This window comes from Oncorhynchus keta, chromosome 6 (genome assembly GCF_023373465.1).
Source record: "Oncorhynchus keta strain PuntledgeMale-10-30-2019 chromosome 6, Oket_V2, whole genome shotgun sequence".
NCBI classification, from domain to species: Eukaryota; Metazoa; Chordata; class Actinopteri; order Salmoniformes; family Salmonidae; genus Oncorhynchus; species Oncorhynchus keta.
This window is the reverse complement of record NC_068426.1, coordinates 34,074,059-34,096,531: the sequence shown is the minus strand read 5'-3', so window position 1 is coordinate 34,096,531 and position 22,473 is coordinate 34,074,059. Positions and strand designations below refer to the sequence as shown.

Genomic DNA, 22,473 nt, shown 5'->3' with positions numbered 1-22,473 from the left:
AATTCGTTCCAGTCACAGGCAGCAGAGAACTGGAACGAAAGGCGGCCAAATGAGGTGTTGGCTTTAGGGATGATCAGTGAGATGCACGTGCTACGGATGGGTGTTGCCATCGTGACCAGTGAACTGAGATAAGGCGGAGCTTTACCTAGCATGGACTTGTAGATGACCTGGAGCCAGTGGGTCTGGCGACGAATATGTAGCGAGGGCCAGCCGACTAGAGCATACAAGTCGCAGTGGTGGGTGGTATAAGGTGCTTTAGTGACAAAACGGATGGCACTGTGATAAACTGCATCCAGTTTGCTGAGTAGAGTGTTGGAAGCAATTTTGTAGATGACATCGCCGAAGTCGAGGATCGGTAGGATAGTCAGTTTTACTAGGGTAAGTTTGGCGGCGTGAGTGAAGGAGGCTTTGTTGCGGAATCGAAAGCCGACTCTTGATTTGATTTTCGATTAGAGATGTTTGATATGAGTCTGGAAGGAGAGTTTACAGTCTAGCCAGACACCTAGGTACTTATAGATGTCCACATATTCAAGGTCGGAACCATCCAGGGTGGTGATGCTGGTCAGGCGTGCGTGTGCAGGCAGCGAACGGTTGAAAAGCATGCATTTGGTTTTACTAGCGTTTAAGAGCAGTTGGAGGCCACGGAAGGAGTGTTGTATGGCATTGAAGCTCGTTTGGAGGTTAGATAGCACAGTGTCCAAGGACGGGCCAGAAGTATATAGAATGGTGTCGTCTGCGTAGAGGTGGATCAGGGAATCGCCCGCAGCAAGAGCAACATCATTGATATATACAGAGAAAAGAGTCGGCCCGAGAATTGAACCCTGTGGCACCCCCATAGAGACTGCCAGAGGACCGGACAGCATGCCCTCCGATTTGACACACTGAACTCTGTCTGCAAAGTAATTGGTGAACCAGGCAAGGCAGTCATCCGAAAAACTGAGGCTACTGAGTCTGCCGATAAGAATATGGTGATTGACAGAGTCGAAAGCCTTGGCAAGGTCGATGAAGACGGCTGCACAGTACTGTCTTTTATCGATGGCGGTTATGATATCGTTTAGTACCTTGAGCGTGGCTGAGGTGCACCTGTGACCGGCTCGGAAACCAGATTGCACAGCGGAGAAGGTACGGTGGGATTCGAGATGGTCAGTGACCTGTTTGTTGACTTGGCTTTCGAAGACCTTAGATAGGCAGGGCAGGATGGATATAGGTCTGTAACAGTTTGGGTCCAGGGTGTCTCCCCCTTTGAAGAGGGGGATGACTGCGGCAGCTTTCCAATCCTTGGGGATCTCAGACGATATGAAAGAGAGGTTGAACAGGCTGGTAATAGGGGTTGCGACAATGGCGGCGGATAGTTTCAGAAATAGAGGGTCCAGATTGTCAAGCCCAGCTGATTTGTACGGGTCCAGGTTTTGCAGCTCTTTCAGAACATCTGCTATCTGGATTTGGGTAAAGGAGAACCTGGAGAGGCTTGGGCGAGTAGCTGCGGGGGGGGGGCGGAGCTGTTGGCCGAGGTTGGAGTAGCCAGGCGGAAGGCATGGCCAGCCGTTGAGAAATGCTTATTGAAGTTTTCGATAATCATGGGTTTATCGGTGGTGACCGTGTTACCTAGCCTCAGTGCAGTGGGCAGCTGGGAGGAGGTGCTCTTGGTATGTAGGCCGTGCAAATGTTGGTGGTGACTTTTGTTGTAGACCAGGGAGGTTTTGGTATTGAGGGGTCCTACAACTCCATCAGTCAAAACAGCGGAGAAGGAAGCATTTGGTCTGTTAGTGAATTCAAAGATTCACTAACAGCACACCACTACCTTCACCATGCTATATTTTGAAGCCCAACCAAAGGAAAATCCATATCTTGACAGACCTCGTGCCAAATTATGCCATACTACAAATGTTGAAACATGGAGTGTTTCTGTGAATTAGAAGGTCATATCTAAGGTATTTTAACTGTATTCTCTCTCTTCAGCTCCTTCACCTTCCTGTCACTGGCACTCAGTCTGTCCTCAAAGGCTGTTTCCAGAAAATGGTCAATTAGGGTATCAATGTCCTCTTAGACAACGCGTGTTCCCACTGTCAATGTCTGTCATTGGCCTTCAGGGTTAAATTGAACAGAAAGGAAATTAGTCTTTGAATAGGCTAAGTGGCCACTGAATCGATAAGTAACACTTTCATAACAAGCTTTATTCTTCTATCTTGATCAAGTTACAAATGTGAAGTATTCCATTCCTAAATACAGTTACTTGCATTCTCTTTCTCCAGCTAGTCCACCTTTTTCTTCTGGGGCTGCAATTGTCTTAGTGGCGCACAGTACCTCTCCGAGAGCCGTCACCTCCTTTTTCTGCTCCTCCACCTCCCTCACTGGCTGTCATTCTGGCACCCATGGCAGTCATTACATAAGAGAGGAACGTGAGTTAATTTCTCTCATAAACTTCATTTAACTCAAATATATATTTGCTCTTATCATTATCTGCATTCTCTGTGTCCAGCTTGCCAACTTAGTTTTTTAGGAATTGCACTTCATTCTTGGTGATTCCCAGATCTGTTGTTAGTACCATCGCCATGTTTGTCTGCTCTTCCACCTCCCCCTCACTGTCCCCCAGTCAGGTCTCACATGTTCCTCAACTCCACTCTCTGCACCACCAACATGTCTCTCAGCTCTCTCAGCTCAGCCCAAATGTCAGGTGGTGGTGGTGGTTTGGCTGTTCGTTTGTTTCCGGGACATCTCTGCAGCTTCAGTCTTTCGGCTATCAAGTCCTCTCGTTCTGCTCTCTCCCTCAGTCTTGTCAGTATCTCTGACCCCTCCACTCTCTCCCTGAGCCCATGTCCCTGAGCCCATGTCCCAGACAGGCAAAACAGCAGCAGAAATCACACTATAAAGAAATGTACACAACGTCTTTACACAACGTGATAGAAAATGTGAAACAGTGTCAAGGACTCTGATAAAGAAACACTGGGTGAGCTGACCTCATAGCAGGTCATTAAACTAAAGGCTGTGGGAGAAGGTCTCTTCGACACCATAAAGTTAGTAGATCAAGTGCTAAGAGCAGTTAATTATTAATTTATAATGATTCATCAATATGGCCAATATGAGTTTTGATTTAGTACATTAGTTTACAGTGGACGGGAAAAGTACACAATTGTCATACTTGAGTAAAAGTAAAGATACATTAATACAAAATGACTAGAGTAAAAGTCACCCAGTGAAATACTACTTGAGTAAAAGACTAAAAGTATTTGGGTTTTAATTAAATGTACTTAAGTATCAAAAGTAAATGTAATTGAAGTAAAGTAAATATAAATAGTAAAGTACAGATACCCCAAAAAACTACTTACGTAATACTTTAAGTATTTTTACTTAATTATTTTGCTAGTTTATGGCTTTAATGATGTCCCATGTTTGACTGCTTTTAGTGTCTTAAAACTATTTAATTTGAGTGGTCTACAATGTAATTTTTTGTATCTGTATTTTATATTGTCAACTATTGTATCATTTGTGGAGTGAAACTTTGTTTATCTAACTCTTTTTCAAATGTTTTTTAATAGAATACCTGTTCTACAAACCAGATTAAACCCTATTGAATGGTAATCCCCAACACATTTGAGCTATGTTCTCTCCTCCCCTCACTCACTTCTCCCCTTCTCTCCTCCTGTCTCGCCCTCCTCTGCTTTCAAATGATGCTGGAAAATATGTTGTCTTTTCATTTTTATACAGATGAGTAGAAGAACAAGGACAAGAACAACACACACATCAGAAAGATTATTTCATTTGAGCACTTTGTCCAGCATCATTATTGGTAACCCTGGACAAGTGCTATAGAGCAGTTTACTTTGGGCTAGAAGATAAAGCATGCTGCAGGACTAAAATAAGAGCTGGCCTTGACCTAGTAGGCTACTGCTGTTTCCAGTTCTTAGCCAGTTACAAGTTTACCTGTACGTTTTTGTCATAAATAAGAGTTAGCGTTTTTTCTTTGAGCTGAATCAAAAAATAATCATCAATTCCAATATTGCCAGCTACACAAGTAGTGAATTCACCTCACTAACTTGGGTAAAATAGATTTTTTTGCATTTGACCTGAAAAGCCCGCGCTGTCGTTTGAAAATGCAGGATTGGTCCAACCAAACATCCAAACTAGCCAATATAACAGCCGTAAATCAAGTTGATTTTTGAAAATTATATAATGGTCCAATTGCAAAAGAGAACAGATTGATTGACACATCATCTGTTTGAAATACACCCAATCGGGTTTAAAGGAAGGTGGGCTCATTCAGGGGCCTATATTATCGTGAATCAGCGATGTTTTTCAATTTTTTTGTCAGTTAACCGTTAAAAGTTGTAGAGCCAAGGTAGCCTAGCTAGCCAACTGTCGAACGCATTTTTGTTAAACATTAATTAGCTACAGGTCTTACTTATAATCAACATGGTAAGTTTTCTGTCAGGAAGATGAGTGACAAACAAAACAATTTTGATCAAATGATCTAATGGTAGCTAACTTAGCTAACATTGGCATTTTTTTTTCATTGGCTACCTAGCTCGCTAACTTAATATTAGCTACCTCGTAACTAAACAATTCAACAATGATGTAATATCTAGCTAAGTAACAAACATACATATGCCAGCTTTTACACATTTGTCTGAAGAGCTATCAAATTGTGTCAAATGTCATTTCTCCACAGCGTGAGTGCATCTCTATCCACGTTGGTCAGGCCGGTGTTCAGATCGGGAATGCCTGCTGGGAACTGTACTGCTTGGAACATGGGATCCAGCCCGATGGGCAGATGCCCAGTGACAAAACCATTGGCGGAGGGGATGACTCCTTCAACACTTTCTTCAGCGAGACCGGAGCGGGAAAACATGTCCCCCGTGCTGTGTTTGTGGACCTCGAACCAACTGTTGTTGGTAATGAAGACCATTTGTTAAAATATTGACATGACTGAGATTTTTTACATTTATTTTTCAAAATCCCCACTGAACTGAGTTCTGATTTTTTCGTAGATGAGGTTCGCACCGGGACATACCGTCAGTTGTTCCACCCGGAGCAGCTCATCACTGGTAAAGAGGATGCCGCCAACAACTATGCTCGTGGCCACTACACCATTGGCAAGGAGATCGTCGACCTGGTGCTGGACCGAGTTCGCAAACTGGTTAGTAACAGCTTGCGAACTCATAGCGATGTTTTTCCAACTGCTAGTTATGTAACTTTTACTTGTAAGCTACTTGAACAGGGTTGTACACCAGTGAGGCCAGTCAGTCCCTAATCTAGTGTCTTGCACAGGTCAGTTTTTTGGGATCTGCACCCCGCGCAGGTCACATCAATGCCAGGCCTAAACTGATATTCAACATCAGAGACTGTAATTGTTGGACTTAAAAAGACTTAAAACACCACCAAATCATCTTCAAGTTAAAAAACAAAACAATTGGTATAATGGAAAGATATGTGATTGTAAGCAAGGTTTGACATGAGTATGTCTTAGCCAAATATTATTTGTTTGGGCTTGCAGTCTACAAATTGTTTGCAATTACATTCTGGCCCGCTGACCATCAGATCAAGAAAAAAATGGCCTGAGGTGGAATCTAGTTGATGATCATTGGGTTATAAGGTGCCTACATTTATTTAGTAGGCTATTAGCTGCTACCATTAGCATTTACCAGCCGCACAGGTTTAAGATTTTATATGGGCTGTGTGTAGTGTAAATGAACAAAAGCCGGAATTAATGTAATAATTATTAGATATTTAACTAGATTGTTGTAAACAAATACCTGCTTGCATTTTTGCAAACTGTGTATCCATCTCCTGGGTTGTTGTCCTCAATGACTCCAAAATCCTTCCAAACTGGGGAATTTCACTATCATAACCTTTCTTTTTATTTCTCCTGTTACATTAGCCAATTTTGCGTGATCTAGAATTCAGGGAAAATAAACTTAGCAATGTATTGTCGAGTGGCGGAAGGGAACATAAGCTCTGCGCTTGGACAAATTAGGAATGTTTCAGCACTACACAAATAGGCCTACGAATGGACAGTTCCCTGCTCCACTCTCACTGCGTGGCTTGTATTCTAGGCCTGGCTATGTCAGCCTCACTGCTCAAGTAGCCTAATGGAATTTGCACCACAATTAAGCTCCTGTGGTTGTAAAAAAAAAAACAAGTATTATCTTGACTTAAAAAGTTTATAGCCCGCAATATAATTGTTCTGAACCGTGGGCTGAAAGAATGTTTTATTTCCCACCAGTGGATTTTTTTTGCGGGTCAACCACAGCGAACCATAAGTATCCAACACGATGCAGGGCTCTACCCTTACCCCTTGTAATCTCCCCCTCCAGTCGGACCAGTGCACAGGGCTTCAGGGCTTCCTGATCTTCCACAGCTTTGGTGGTGGAACCGGCTCAGGTTTTGCCTCTCTGCTCATGGAGAGACTGTCTGTGGACTATGGCAAGAAGTCCAAACTGGAGTTTGCCATATACCCCGCCCCTCAGGTATTTCTAAGGTTTAGTTGCTCACATTAATATTTGGAAGATTTCCACGTCAGCAAAACTGGTACTGTACTTTGTCCTTGTACTCAATACTTGTGTTTTTTTAATATGTACATTTTCATTATGTGTAACCTAAAGATGACTGTTCTACCTCTTGTGTGTGTGTTCAGGTGTCCACAGCAGTGGTGGAGCCCTACAACTCTATCCTGACCACCCACACCACCCTGGAACACTCAGACTGTGCCTTCATGGTCGACAACGAGGCCATCTACGACATCTGCCGTCGTAACCTGGACATCGAGCGCCCCACTTATACTAACCTCAACAGGCTCATTGGTCAGATCGTCTCCTCCATCACAGCCTCGCTGCGTTTCGATGGAGCCCTCAACGTGGACCTGACTGAGTTCCAGACCAACCTGGTGCCATACCCCCGTATCCACTTCCCCCTGGTCACCTACGCACCTGTCATCTCTGCTGAGAAGGCCTACCATGAGATGCTTTCTGTGGCAGAGATCACCAACGCTTGCTTCGAGCCAGCCAACCAGATGGTGAAGTGTGACCCTCGCCATGGCAAGTACATGGCCTGCTGCATGCTGTATCGTGGGGATGTGGTGCCCAAGGATGTCAATGCTGCCATCGCCACCATCAAGACCAAACGCACTATCCAGTTTGTTGACTGGTGCCCCACCGGCTTCAAGGTAAACATATAATGGTTTTATTCATTCAGTGATCTATCTTCCCAAACCTTTTCAAGTACAATTGGTTAGTCAGATTATTCTACTTGTTTTGTTCTTGTGCCCTGTAGGTAGGCATCAACTACCAGCCACCCACGGTGGTGCCAGGTGGAGATCTTGCCAAGGTCCAGAGAGCCGTTTGCATGTTGAGCAACACCACAGCGATCGCTGAGGCCTGGGCTCGGCTTGACCACAAGTTTGATCTGATGTACGCCAAGCGTGCCTTTGTACACTGGTATGTGGGAGAGGGTATGGAGGAGGGGGAGTTCTCTGAGGCCAGAGAAGATCTGGCTGCCCTGGAGAAGGACTACGAGGAAGTGGGAGTGGATTCGGTGGAGGGAGAGGCTGAGGAAGGAGAGGAGTACTGAATCCTGACCTGATTGAAAAATGTTTTACTGTTGATTGGTAATTTTAATAAAAGTTCTGTTTTCAGTCCATTCTCCTGTGGAATTTTCCCTACATGATTTGCGTGTAAGCAGGAAAATATACCTTATTTTTTCAAAGTTATTCAATTAACAATTTCTGCACAGAATATATAACTCACTATGTCCAATTGATAGAACAAATGGAGCTTACTGGGACATTTGGCAGAGCACACATAAGTATCAGTTAAAAATATATTGATTAAAAAGGAAAATGGCTAAATCAACCAGTCTGCTCGTCTTGTTTCAAGATCATTGTAAAGTCCTATGGAGTATAAAACAGGTGTACGGTACCAGAGGGGGCTTTTGAAAAGGCCTTGTTTGAAGATTTGTAGATCATGTTTAATATGAATAACCAGAGTCTAAGATTAACAGGTTTAGGAGATCTTGTGTTTTGTTCAATGAGATAATAGCAGTCATTGAACATTACCTTTATGAGTTATGAAGCCTTTAGGTACTTTTTTTTATAACAAATTCTTCAACATTCACACAATGTGACATTAGCTGATGCAGATTATCTCGGGGAAAAAATTAGATCTTCTAAGTCTGTTTAACAAAGACCTTAGTTTCGGTATTTATCTAAAAACATTTGTTTTCTTAAAAGGATTTTTTTCCCAACAAACCATGGTGGAGTTGGTGCCTACAAAAATACGCCATTACTATTTCTCACAATTGCAAATGTTTGTATTTATTTTTTACCTTTATTTAACCAGGCAGGCCAGTCGAGAACAAGTTCTTATTTACAACTGCAACCTGGCCAAGATAAAGCAAAGCAGTGCAACAAAAACAACACAGTTACACATACAAACGTACAGTCAATAACACTATAGAAAAATCTATGTACAGTGTGTGCAAATGTAGAAGATTAGGGAGGTAAGGCAATAAATAGGCGATAGAGATGAAAATAATTACAATTTAGCATTAACACGAGTGATAGATGTGTAGATGATGATGTGCAAGTAGAGATACTGGGGTGCAAAAGAGCAAAAAGATAAATAACAATATGGGGATGAGGTAGTTGGGTGTGCTATTTACAGATTGGCTGTGTAAAGGTACAGTGATCGGTAAACTGCTCTGATAGCTGATGCTCAAAGTTAAAGGAGATATAAGTCTCCAGCTTTAGTGGTTGTTGCAATTTGTTTCAGTCATTGGCAGCAGAGAACTGTAAGGATTGGCGGCCAAAGAAGGTGTTGATTTAGGGGATGACCAGTGAAATATACCTGCTGGAGCGCTTGCTATGGGTGGGTGTTGCTAAAGTGACCAGTGAGCTGAGATTAGGCAGGGCTTTACCGAGCAAAGACTTATCGATGACCTGGAGCCGGTGGGTTTGGCGACGAATATGTAGAGAGGGCCAGCCAATGAGAGCAAACAGGTCGCAGTGGTGGGTAGTATATGGGGCTTTGGTGACAAAACGGATGGCACTGTGATAGACGACAGAGTATGGAGTGTGTGTGTGTTGTAGAGAGATGGCAGCGATACAGCAGAAAATCCCAGCGGATGGTGGCTGTATTACATCCAGTCAGAGGTTCAAATCAAATTTTATTGATCACATACACATGGTTAGCAGATGTTAATGCAAGTGTTGCGACACGCTTGTGCTTCTAGTTCCGACAGTGCAGTAATACCTAACAATTTATCTAACAAATTCACAACGACTGCCTTATACACCCAAATGTAAAGGGATGAATAAGAATATATAAACATATAAATATATGGATGAGCGACGGCCATGCGGTATAAGCAAGATGCAGTAGATGGTATAGAATACAGTATATACATATGATATGATAATGTAGGATATGTAGACATGATTAAAGTGGTGTTATTTTAAAGTGACTAGTGATACCTTTATTAAATCTATTATTAAATGTATTATAGTAGCAAGAGATTTGAGTCTGTATGTTAGCAGCAGCCACTCTATGTTAGTGATGGCTGTTTAACAGTCTGATGGCCTGGAGATAGAAGCTGTTTTTCAGTCTCTCGGTCCCAGCTTTGATGCACCTGTACTGACCTCGCCTACTGGATGATAGTGGGGTGAACAGGCAGTGGCTCGGGTGGTTGTTGTCCTTGATTATATTTTTGGCCTTCCTGTGACATTGGGTGCTGTAGGTGTCCTAGAGGGCAGGTAGATGATGCGTTGTGCAGACCACACTACCCTCTGGAGAGCCTTGTGGTTGTGGGTGGAGCAGTTGCCGTACCAGGCAGTGATACAGCCCGACAGGATGCTCTCGATTGTGCATCTGTAAAAGTTTGTGAGGGTTTTAGGTGACAAGCCAAATTTCTTCAGCCTCCTGAGGTTGAAGAGGCGCTGTTGCGGCTTCTTCACCACACTGTCTGTGTGGGTGGACCATTTCAGTTTGTCCATGATGTGTATGCCGAGGAACTTAAAACTTTCCACCTTCTCCACTACTGTCCCGTCGATGTGGATAGGGGGGTGCTCCCTCTGCTGTTTCCTGCAGTCCACGATCATCTCCTTTGTTTTGTTGATGTTGAGTGAAAGGTTATTTTCCTGACACCACACTCTCGTCGTTGTTGTTGGTAATCAAGCCTACCACTGTAGTGTCGTCTGCAATCTTGATGATTGAGTTGGAGGCGTGCCTGGCCACGCAGTCATGGGTGAACAGGGAGTACAGGAGAGGGCTGAGAACGCACCCTTGTGGGGCCCCGAGCTTAATGACAGTTTGGAGCGTACTATGATGTTAAATGCTGAGCTGTAGTCAATGAACAGCCTTCTTACATAGGTATTCCTCTTGTCCAGTTGGGATAGGCTCCTGTCAGTCTGTCTGGATGGCAATGTATTTATTGGACTTGCCACTAATTCTTATGAAGGACTTCCTTGCAGAAGATGTATTTTTTATATATAAAAAAATGAAATAATTGTGAGTGCACAGCATTTAAAAAATATATATATATATTTTATTATGAACACAACAAATACAAAATAATAGGTTACTCGACCAGTCAGCAGCCGAGATACCAGTTAAATAATTTGTCAAATTTAGCTTGATTATAAATTGTTTAAGGTTTAATATCAGTAGTGGGTAGGTGTTTATCATCAGCGCTGTTTGGAGCGTTAGTAACACATTTAACGTTTGATTAAATGACCGGAGTCCCAATCGCAGACAGTATGATGATTCATGAAATCTCATTCTAACCAATAATGGGGCGTGCTCATTATACATACATTGTGATTTAGTTTCGGATTCAGGCGAACTTTTCTCATGCTTTTGGTTGCAGAGCGTACATGCTGGCAGTTTATCGCCAGTTCACCCTATGGGTACAAGAGAGGACGAGGTGTATGGTAACTCATCCCTGCGTGTGTCGTTTCTTCCGTAAGGCGCGCATATCCAGAAGCAAAGCCATTGAATAAACGTTTGAATAAAACCAGTTAATTTAGTAAATCTAGCCTAAAGACATAGGCCTAATGCCTGCACCTTATGTAAAAAATGTATTTGTTAGCTTGTCCACTATAACAGGTTCAAGCGTAACCAGATAAACTTGCTTTGAAAATAAAACTACTTTCAGTGCGCACTAATCCGGTGTCCCTGATGCTAGAATAGCGACTTCAACTAGATTTGGCTGCCATCTATTTGGAAAGGAATGGTAACTACACTGGGCAGCTAGTTGGCTGAGTCAAAGTAGACTTTAATAATATATGCCATTTAGCAGACGCCTTTATCCAAAGCGAACTGGGTAGATGGTAGCGGAAACAGATCATAGAAACAGGATTACAATTTTGATATCATGGATGGTCAGTCCTTGCATCTATAGCTCTGTCTATGCATTTGACAGAGTTTACATTTCTCCAGCCCCATCCCTCAGTTTTTTTTTACCGAAAGAGGAGCAGGAAGGCACTTTGTTATTGTTTCTACTGCGGATTGCCACTTTATGAAGTCAATATGCAGATTAAATACACACCAAAATAAATGACAGATACTATTAAAATGTCCCAGCACTCAGACAGTTAGTGAATACACAGCATCAAGCACAGCAGACAATAAGTCAAATGTTTTTTTATTATATTTTATTTTTTACAATAGTGGCGTATAGGGGTTGTATACTGATGGTCGTGAGCGTAATCTATCTGGGCCCCGAGCTCTTTAGTGATGGTCCCAGTGGACCTCTTCTCCACCCGCAGCACAGGAACACTCAGGCACCCACGTGTCAGTTTGGCTGTTCTAACTGTTCTTTCCTGTTCGTAGAAAACAATTGAGACATCTATTAGGCTATAGTTATCATCAAGAATCACTGCAGATACTGGAAATAAACAATAGCCTTGGAAATAACATGGATTTGCATGTACCTCCTCTGCCTCCTACACAGTCTCCTCCAGGATGAAAACCGTTTCAGGGATGAAGATGGCATCCTGAAAACAAACAAACGTTTTGTTAAGACAACTGAACCCAAATATATTAGTTGGCATTAACAAGCTACCTGTCTTGTATGCTTGTATGCTTTGTCAACACGCACGCACACGCACACACACCTTCCTATAATTGTGAGGACCTTGACACAGGACCTTCAGATGAGGACACTCATTTCTGATAAAATTGGGAACAAACAGACACCTCATTCCAGCCCAAAGTGGTTCCATAAACCCAGATAGCAATTCAAAACCTGAAAAACTGGTTAAAGAGGTTAAAGTTCAGCTTCTATCCCAGTTCTATCTGCCTGTTAAATCATTCTTTAAAAACATAACTGAACCTTTTATTTGATTTTATCATCTTTCCACTGCATTTTATATTGACGTTCTTATGATATATTTGACTGTTTATGTGTATGTACCACAGGAGGTTGGTGGGACATTAATTGGGGAGGACAGGCTCGTTGTAATGGCCAGAGTGAAATGAACGGAACGGTATCAAATACCTCAAACACATGGTTTCCATGGTTTCCAGATGTTTGATGCCGTTCCATTCTCTCCGTTCCAGGCATCATTATGAGCCGTCCTCCCCTCAGCTGCCTCCACTGGTATGCACTTTACTATATGTGAGAGAGCTCCTACAAGGAATTCCAATGCATGTATTACTTTTAAACTACTTGAACTCCTTATGAGTGTCTGCAGACGACTAGGCCGTTGCCATCTGACAAAAGGGTGAAAGCATCACAGGAATATTCTGCAAATGTCGATGAAGACGTAACTCAGTACACCCGAAACATGCAGTCTTTCCAAAAGACTCCCATGAAGTTATAGTGTGACGTTAAAGTGACATACTCAGAATCTACTGCACTTTGCTGTTGTGTTTTTGATGTTTCCTCTGTTTAAACATTTCAACTCTTACAATAACACTGTTGAAATACTAGTGGTCTTTTTATTTGTTTTAATGTCTTTCAGGGTGAAAAACTAATTGTACATGAATATATTGTAGTTTTCATAATAAAACATACTTGAAACAAGAAAAAAGCTTGTTAATTGTCAAAACAATTTTGTCATCGATTTTACATTGCCTCTCCCAGTCACAGGTTGACATTTGTCATGAATCTTGCCCTGGAGGCAGAACTGCGCGATTACTTCTAAATATGCCGGCTGCAAAGTCGATATTGGCTATATTGTAAACATTTACGGAAAATCATTTTGTTTTATGGTCTTAATTTAAGTCAAGGATTAGCAGTGTGATTAAGGTTAGGTTTAAAATCAGATTTTATTACTTCATGCCTGTGCCAGCTAGTGACCACTTTGAAGAACTGCCTCTAGGGCAAGATTCATGACAATAAATGCCAACCTGCCTCCCAGTCATCCTCTCCTTATTTTTACAAGGCTGCAGAACATGCAAGCTAGTGATGCCGGGGTTGTCTCATAACCCACAGTTCCCAGACGGGTGGGTGGCATGCAGGTTGAATAAAGAGAAAACAATTCACTGTGTACAAAACATTAAGGACACATGCTCTTTCCATGACAGACTGGCCAGGTTAATCCAGGTGAAAGCTATGATCCCTTATTGATGTCACTTGTAGATCAAGGGGACAGGACAAGTTAAAGATGGATTTGTAAGCCTGGAGACAATTGAGACATGGATTGTGTGTGTGCGCAATACAGAGGGTGAACGGGCAAGACAAAATCGCTAAGTGCCTTTGAACAGGGTATGCTAGTAGATTATTGCCAATTTATATTCATAACTAAAACTGCACCAAACACAGTCAAATGAATAAAAAATCAAATAAAACAATTTTCCCATCTCAAGAGGTTCAATAAAATAAATACTATAATAAGTGCCAAATAAAGTAACGGTTGCCCCTAACAGGGTTTTATATTAAATCATGCATACATTCCTTGTGACAGGGGGAATGGAAGCGTGTTGCGTGCAACAGGAAGTGGCAATTGAATGCAAGCTTAACCCAAAAAATGAAATTGCAATTGTCTACGGGTAACAGGGTTGACGTGTTATGCTCGGCACACTGTTTTCCACCACAAAAATAAAACACGTTTAAAAAAAAAAGAGAGCAGAACCAGATCACAAGCTCAACAATGACCTGCATTTTGGAGATATGTCTAAAAAACGTTTCATCTTTTACAACTCACCTGTGTGAACTTCATTGCATGCTAGCCTTTTACTGGCTGCGGAGAGCCTGTTCTTTCCTGTTCTCCATGGCCTGAGTGCTGGCCCCGAGTCCGGCCACCCCTGCTTGGACTCAGAGTGCCCCCCGCCTTGATGGAGGCCTCCTTGTGTACCTGGTAACCTGAATCAAGCCCTGTGCACCTGGTGATCCGCCCGCTTTTATCCGCTCAAAGACTAAGTCCCCAACCCAACCTCCACAGCCCAAGTGCTGCCCCCTACTCTGAGTGCCCCTCACCTTGAGGAATACATCCTCGTGCACCTGGTGACCTTTTAACTTCCACAGCGAGTCCCAACCTGACTCCCAGTCCCACCAGAGGACGGGCCCGGGCGGATGGGCAACCACCACCTGGTCCCCATTTGGCTACCTCAAGAGACTTATGTCCCGCCGTTTACCCCCATCTTCATGGAATTTCCTCACGTTGACATGAGGGGGTCACAGCCACCCCGAAGGTGGTTTGAGTGTGACCGCGACGGGTAGCATGCTACAGTCAGATATCATCAAATTGACATCCATTTGAGTCACGCCCGGTGTTATCATCAGAGGCTTTTCTGTCTTACAAACTGGACATCAGTTTCCGCTACTAACCTTCTGCGGACGTTAACTGAGTTTTTACACCCAATCGACATCGAGTTCCAGCGCAATACTTATAGGCTTGAGAACCAAATACCAATCGACAGGTACCTTTCAATTTCATCAAGTTGACATTCAGTGATCCGTGCCCAGTCCGTTCGTTTTATGGTTCCGCAGCAAATCCATGGGCGTGGATGGTACTACCCACATCAGATGTAGGCCTCCCACCCCAGACAAGCTGGAGATACCTCTCCCCACTTCCTAGGGCATGAGCCAGATCCATGCAATGCCCTGTCACTGCGGGGCCAATGGGTTTTAATTCTCCGCCTCAAGTCTAGTGAGCGTAGAGGAGACCTCCCCCCTAAAATGTGTGGGGCCGGCGAGTGCCGTAGCTGGGCACATCCGCGAGAAGGGCCCGGCGCATCTCCAGAGGACCGCAGGACCCAACCTCCCACCGGTCCGCCTTTGGCCCGCCAGCGGACACCACCCCGACCAACCCCCGCACGCAGCCCCTTGTGAGAACACAGACGAGAGACAGCAAGATGGGCTGCACAACAAATTTCCAATGGTGGCAAGAGGAGGGCGATGGAGCGACTGTTCCCCCAGCTGCAGATCAAGCCCAGCCCCCCTTCGCACCCGAGCCCAACCCAGCCCTTAGATCCAATCCTTATCCCGAAGTTACGGATCATTTTTGCCAACTTCCCTTTACTACATTGTTATAACATGCCAGAGGCTGTTCACCTTGGAGACCTGCTGTGGATATCGGTACAGCCCGGTGTGAGATTTACACCTACTCCCCCGGATTTTCAAGGGCCAGTGAGAGATCACCGGACGACGCCAAAACCGCAATGTTTTCAAGGGTTTGGGCCTTACTCTCGGGGTGAACCCATTCCAGGCCGCCCTGCCCTTCACAAAGAAAAGAGAACTCTCCCCGGGGCTCCCGCCAACTTCTCTGGGATTGGTCGCGTTACCGCACTGGATGCCTCGCGGCACCCGTCTCAGCCAGTCAGTGTACATTCGGAACCTTGTTTGAAGTCAGTAGGTCACATGACCTAGGAGCTATTGACATTTTGAAATATTAATGTAAAAACGTGTGAGATGAAAATGGACAAACTAAAGGGTGTGCAATGTGTAGGCCCACTGAGTGTACATTCTGAACCTTGTTTGAAGTCAGTAGGGCACATGACCAAAGAGCTATTGAAATTTGAAAATGTAAATAAATAATTTTAAAAGGGCGAGATGTAAATCGACACAAAAAAAGTGTGTGCAATGTGTGTCTATGCCATCGGGTTAGCTTGAACCAGTTTTGAAAGTTGTAGGAGTAATGGTTAAAGAGCTATTGAAATGAGAAAACTTTGATTTGTCACTATGTTGACGGTCCCTAACTGCTGTTGGTGGACGTAAGGAAAACTACAGGCGAATATCCTTGAATATCCAACCTGAATCTGTCTTTACCTCGGTGATTCGGGATGGAGATGCAGGTAGGAAACCGGTGCAGTGTTTACTTCATGCTATTATCTTGGCTGAGCTACTATGACATGCACCGGGAAACAGACTCCAACATCTCAGAAGAGATAAGGTAAGGTCTTGTCTTTTAGTTTAGCAAGTTGCTTGTAATTAGCTGGATGGCTATAGAGTGGTGCAGTGCAGAACAATTTGTTGGATGCATATGACATCTCTTTGAATTGCAAGTATAGGACTGTGTTCTGAATGGAGAATTCAGCGCTTCAGGGGAGGGGAATGGGCAGGGTATATGCAAATGAAATACTTAGTGTTTTCTACAGTTATGGAAGTTGTTCAAATGTGCTCTTCGAGTATTTCTTCAGTAGTTTTCCTCAAGGAGAAACCCACCCCTCCGTCCCCCACTTCTATGTCAAAGATAATAAAAGAAAAACACTTTGGTAAATACTACAGCATACTACAGTCAGCAAAAACACGATAGTAATTACTATAGTATATACTCGTCTTTTTTTGCTGCAGCATTTACTATATACTACAGTAAACTGTAAATACTGCAGTATACTACAGCAAAGTTAACAAAAACAATACAGCGAATACTATAGTATTCCTACCATAGTATACACTGTAATATTTTTTCAAAATCATTGAGTTACTGGAGACAAGCTGAAACACGTCTGTATCAAGAGGTGTGTGTAAATACTCTTAAACGAGCTAAGTGGAACAAAGATGACTTCATTCCCCTTACAGAAGATGAAAATAAACGCCATACTCATCTCAGGGGTGTGGAAGATGATGCAATACAACAGCTATCAACAGCAACAAAAAGTTCCTGTTCTTCTCACAGATCGTACAGCATCCTCTATTGACATGCTCATTCTACATAGGAGCCAGGTGGGAGTTCCCAAAGAAAACCCTTTGCCAGACTGTCATCCAACACACCCATCAGGGGACATGACTTCCTACAGCACTTTACCTCTGTCTCCGGAGTGGAATATCCCGAGCGCCTCAGGTCAACTAAACGTAGAAAACAGATGATGAATTCACAAGATCACAAAATGGACCAAGTCGCTAAGTTTATGGGTCATGATATTCGCGTCCCCCATGAATATTATAGGCTATCTGAGAACACCATGCAGCTTGCCAAAGTTAGCAAATTGCTGATAGCAAGCAATGGAAAAGGGACCACATTGCATACTAAAGCAAGTCTTTGGATCAAATCGACTTGGATACCGATGAAGACTCAAGAAGACATGGAAGCAGGATCAGCGAGTGTTGTTCAGAACTCACTCAGTCCGGTAAGTTGGTGACGGTAGATTGGCTGCTTTCGTAAAGCAAGGGGAACGCTGTAATGTCGTTACTTGCTAATATGTGAATTTGTTGTTACCGTTATGTATGTGCCATCTTTTTGTGTTTTTCAGGCAAGCCAGAGAAAGAACTGAAAAAAAATGCACTACAGAGTCAAGACAGAGCCACCAGAAAGAGCCCCAATAATACTTGGACGCAGGATCAGAGAACAGCGAGGGTTGTTCAGAACTCAGTCAGTCCGGTAAGTTGGAGAGGGTAGACTTTGAGGCTGCTTCCCTGACATTAAGCCCCCCAATTGTGTTGGAACATAATGTTTATTTTTTTTAAAATCTTTTCATTTGTTTGCGATTAGGTTTTGAAGAGAATGACTCCTCAACCCAAGAGGCCCTGGAGCAGCTGTGAGAAAGCTTAGACTGTGAGCAGAAAAAAAAGGCAGGTTACCAGATTCACAGAGACTGTTTCAAATTCCCGCTCCTATAGATGTTTTAGTAATTCCAGGGAGTAAGCTATACACTCTCAGGCCCAGGGAGAGGGCAGGCAGGCGGGCAGGGACTGTAGGCCTAGAGGCCGGGAGTCAGAGGTCACCAGGTCAATGGGGGCCTGCCTGGAGGTCAGGAAGGCCCCAGAGAAAAGGCTCAAGTGAATAGGTGTGTGAGTGACCAAAGAGCTATTGAAATTAGAATGTTTACAAAATTCATGTAAAATTGTGTGAGATGAAAATGTACAAACTAAAGGGTGTGCAATGTGTAGGGCCACTGAGTGTTTGAAGTCCGTAGGTCACATGACCAAGGAGCTATTGCAATTCAAATGTAAAAAGAAGTTTGGACTTTGTTTACACTCCTTAATTAAACTAGGAATACAAAATGTTGCTTACATTTCCAAGTTTATTAGCGTTGCAAATCGAATTAAGGTCCAAGTCGTGAAAATAAGACCTGCGCAATGTTGTGCGCAATTTTTCCAACATCATGACACTTATTAGGAGTCTGTGGTACAAGTGGTTTGAAAGCTATTGAGGTTTTGAAAGTGCAAATATCCAACCTGAAACTGTTTTACCTTAGTTCCCGAATCCCCCAATTGCCCCCCAGCAAAATGTGCCTAAAATGTTTTTTATTTGTGACATTGTTCTGAAAGCCTTGCTTTACAGTTCTCCATGTTTGTTGTCAACCAATCATGTCAATGCAGTGCAAAACAGAGCCCTCGCATTGTTATAAAATGCAAAATATGGGAGGAGCAAGGCGATTTGGCCTCTGCAATTGCATCACAACCTCTGTACAGAGCCACATTTCCAGATGAAGCATAAACTGGCGCAGCCCTAGCTTGACCTGCAATAAAGTTAAGAGAAACAAGTTGAGGAAAACGTAACTAAACCAAACATGTTTTAATATCACCTGAAGCAACATAATTATACTGACTCGAATAACAGGATCATATTTTACAATAGGCCAGAATAAATGCGATCTCTGACAAGAGACTCCATTTTGCGTTGAAATATATTTATGCCGCGTTCAAAACAACTGGGAATTCGGAAAAAAAGCAAGCTCCTACATGGGAAATCGATTTGAAGGGTCATCCAACTCGGAATTCCAACTATTTCGAACCTGAAGATCACTGACGTCGTATCTTTCCGAGTTCACAGTATTTTTCCGATTTCACGCGGCACGAGTGTCCGAGTTGGAAGACCGTTCAAATCGATTTTTCCCAGTCGGAGCTCGTTTATTTCAGAGTTCCCAGTTGTTCTGAACGCAGAGTATGTTTTGTCTGTTCATTCGCGGGGCTCGGTGAAGACGTTAGGCGTAACGAAATGCTTCGTACGTTGCATGATGTGGTGAACGGAGCACGTCACACAGACATAGAGACAGACGCAACCAATCGGGTTGAAACAAAGGCGGGGCTCATTCTGGGCTATATATATATCATTGTGAATCGACGTATATTTTCGAAACAATTGGGCAGTTAACCGTTTGAAATTATATAGTCAAGACCGACGTTTCTTAGCAAGCCGTAATAACTGCAGGTCATACTTTATAGAATCGAAATGGTACGTTTCATGTCGAGAGTAACTTTAGTGGCGGTGGCTAGCTCAACGGACGAACTCATTTTGGTCTCGCTAACGTTAGCTGAATTCCCTTGCTTTAGCTAACATTAACTAGCCAGTCAATATAATGATTTCATTTCTACCCACAGCGTGAGTGCATCTCTATCCACGTTGGTCAGGCCGGTGTGCAGATCGGGAATGCCTGCTGGGAACTGTACTGCTTGGAACATGGGATCCAGCCCGATGGGCAGATGCCCAGTAACAAAGCCATCGGCGGAGGGGATGACTCATGCAATACCTTCTTCAGCGAGACCGGAGCGGGAAAACATGTCCCCCGTGCTGTGTTTGTGGATCTCGAACCAACTGTTGTTGGTAAAGGACGAAAATAAAGTTGGTATTCAGGTGTTAATCTATGTGACGTTAGCTAGCGAATGTAACCTGTATAAAAAAAGGCCCGTTTAAGAAATCGCGCCTGTTTTCGTAGATGAGGTTCGCACCGGGACATACCGTCAGTTGTTCCACCCGGAGCAGCTCATCACTGGTAAAGAGGATGCCGCCAACAACTTCGCTCGAGGCCACTACACCATTGGCAAGGAGATCGTCGACCTGGTGCTGGACCGAGTTCGCAAGCTGGTTAGTAACGTTAAGTCTTTTTGTTACCCTGAACTGAAGCAGTCTTCTTTCAATTCCTAGTTGTGTAAGCTAGCTACTATAGCTGCATAGCAGCGTTTCAATTTTTTTTGGGGAACAAATAGTTGGAGTAACGTTAGCTTGTTGTATTGCATGGCTCTATGATTACACATTTTACGAGGAGAACGTGTGCGCTCAAGTTGAGAAATGTACTGTTGACTAATCACATTCCGTGCATATTTGCGCAACCGTGGAATTCAGACCGAGGCTGCAATGAAAACGAGTGGGACTGTTGGCATCAATATTGGGCGGGAACTACGCTTCTATTCAAGCCTTGATTGAGATGACGCGATAGTATTGGAGAAAAGATGAGGGAAAAAACGGACCCCTCTGACGCTGTACGTTAAAATGTGACGTGCCATGACGTAACGTGCAGCACGCATAATTGCAACTCATTCTGTGTCGTATGGCCTCTCTCCACCAGGTGTAGCGCTTCTCTCGCAACAATACATTGTATTACTAATAAGACTGTCTTAACCAAAATATCACAGATGAGACTAATTGCACCTGACCCTTTAAGGGCAGTAGGTTACCGTGGTAGTGCTACTCAAGGCCATGTTTGTGCCTGTTGAGTGTGAGCAATGAGCGGGATTTGAAAATGGCCTTAACCAGTACCCCATATCCCTTTCTGCTCCACGCTTACACAAAACACCTTCTCCAAATTTGCTCCATTCATTAATCATAATTTAGCTAACACCCATCTATTTGTGACTACCTGGACCTTCAAATTGGTTTAAGTATAGAAACCAAACCATATGATTTGAAAAGTATGAATTTGCAAATGCTAGTGAAGTGCTTACGCTGTGGAGCCCTGACCACCTGCCAATGTGGCTGGTGAAAGCCATCTTAGCCACAAATGGCAAATCTACCTGCGGCGGTTGTTAAACCTGTGAGGCCTGTCTGTTTCTCACCCCCAGTCGGACCAGTGCACTGGGCTTCAGGGCTTCCTGATCTTCCACAGCTTTGGTGGTGGAACCGGCTCCGGCTTTGCTTCTCTACTCATGGAGAGACTGTCAGTGGACTATGGCAAAAAATCCAAACTGGAATTTGCCATTTACCCTTCACCTCAGGTATGGCAGTGGTTTAATTTACTTGCTCACATTAATATTTGGTAGATTTCTACATTAGCAACATCGTATTTGACTTGTCCTGTACTCAATACTTTTCTTCTATATGGAGATGTTGATTATCAAAATGTGACACCAGATGACAGGTCTACCTCTTGTGTGTGTGTTCAGGTGTCCACAGCAGTGGTGGAGCCCTACAACTCTATCCTGACCACCCACACCACCCTGGAACACTCAGACTGTGCCTTCATGGTCGACAACGAGGCCATCTATGACATTTGCAGTCGGAACCTTGACATTGAGCGCCCCACTTATACTAACCTCAACAGGCTCATTGGCCAGATCGTCTCCTCCATCACAGCCTCGCTGCGTTTCGATGGAGCCCTCAACGTGGACCTGACTGAGTTCCAGACCAACCTGGTGCCATACCCCCGTATCCACTTCCCCCTGGTCACCTACGCACCCATCATCTCTGCTGAGAAGGCCTACCACGAGATGCTTTCTGTGGCAGAGATCACCAACGCTTGCTTTGAGCCAGCCAACCAGATGGTGAAGTGTGACCCTCGCCATGGCAAGTACATGGCCTGCTGCATGCTGTATCGTGGGGATGTGGTGCCTAAGGATGTCAATGCTGCCATCGCCACCATCAAGACCAAACGCACTATCCAGTTTGTTGACTGGTGCCCCACAGGCTTCAAGGTAAACATAATGGGTTTATTCATTCAGTGATCTATCTTCCCAAACCTTTTCAAGTACAATTGGTTAGTCAGATTATTCTACTTTTTTTGTTTTGTTCTTGTGCCCTGTAGGTAGGCATCAACTACCAGCCACCCACAGTGGTGCCAGGTGGAGATCTTGCCAAGGTCCAGAGAGCCGTTTGCATGTTGAGCAACACCACAGCCATAGCTGAGGCCTGGGCTCGGCTCGACCACAAGTTTGATCTGATGTACGCCAAGCGTGCCTTTGTGCACTGGTATGTGGGAGAGGGTATGGAGGAGGGGGAGTTCTCTGAGGCCAGAGAAGATCTGGCTGCCCTGGAGAAGGACTACGAGGAAGTGGGAGTGGATTCGGTGGAGGGAGAGGCTGAGGAAGGAGAGGAGTACTAAAATCCTGACCTACTTACTGACCAATGTATTGTTGATTTTAATAAAAGTTCTTTGGTCTATTCTC

The 22,473-nt window shown here is 43.8% G+C and overlaps 1 protein-coding gene across 4 annotated transcripts; it reads left to right on the top strand.

The window, feature by feature from the left end:
* Positions 1-4,250: 4,250 nt before the first annotated feature.
* On the top strand, positions 4,251-22,470 carry LOC118385418 (tubulin alpha chain, testis-specific). Of its 4 annotated transcripts, XM_052521344.1 has the most exons (7): positions 4,251-4,413; positions 4,667-4,889; positions 4,986-5,134; positions 6,312-6,464; positions 6,632-7,159; positions 7,267-7,320; positions 22,167-22,470. In XM_052521344.1, exons 1-7 carry the CDS (start codon positions 4,411-4,413, stop codon positions 22,407-22,409), a joined length of 1,353 nt encoding a protein of 450 aa, XP_052377304.1. In that variant the 5' UTR covers positions 4,251-4,410; the 3' UTR covers positions 22,410-22,470. The 4 variants fall into 4 exon arrangements, with proteins under 4 accessions (XP_052377304.1, XP_035628442.2, XP_052377303.1 ...); XM_035772549.2 differs by lacking the exon at positions 22,167-22,470 and having other exon boundaries at positions 7,267-7,844; XM_052521343.1 differs by lacking the exons at positions 4,667-4,889; positions 4,986-5,134; positions 6,312-6,464; positions 6,632-7,159; positions 7,267-7,320 and adding exons at positions 19,696-19,918; positions 20,031-20,179; positions 21,154-21,306; positions 21,475-22,002 and having other exon boundaries at positions 4,270-4,413; positions 22,113-22,470.
* The last annotated feature ends 3 nt before the right edge of the window (positions 22,471-22,473 follow it).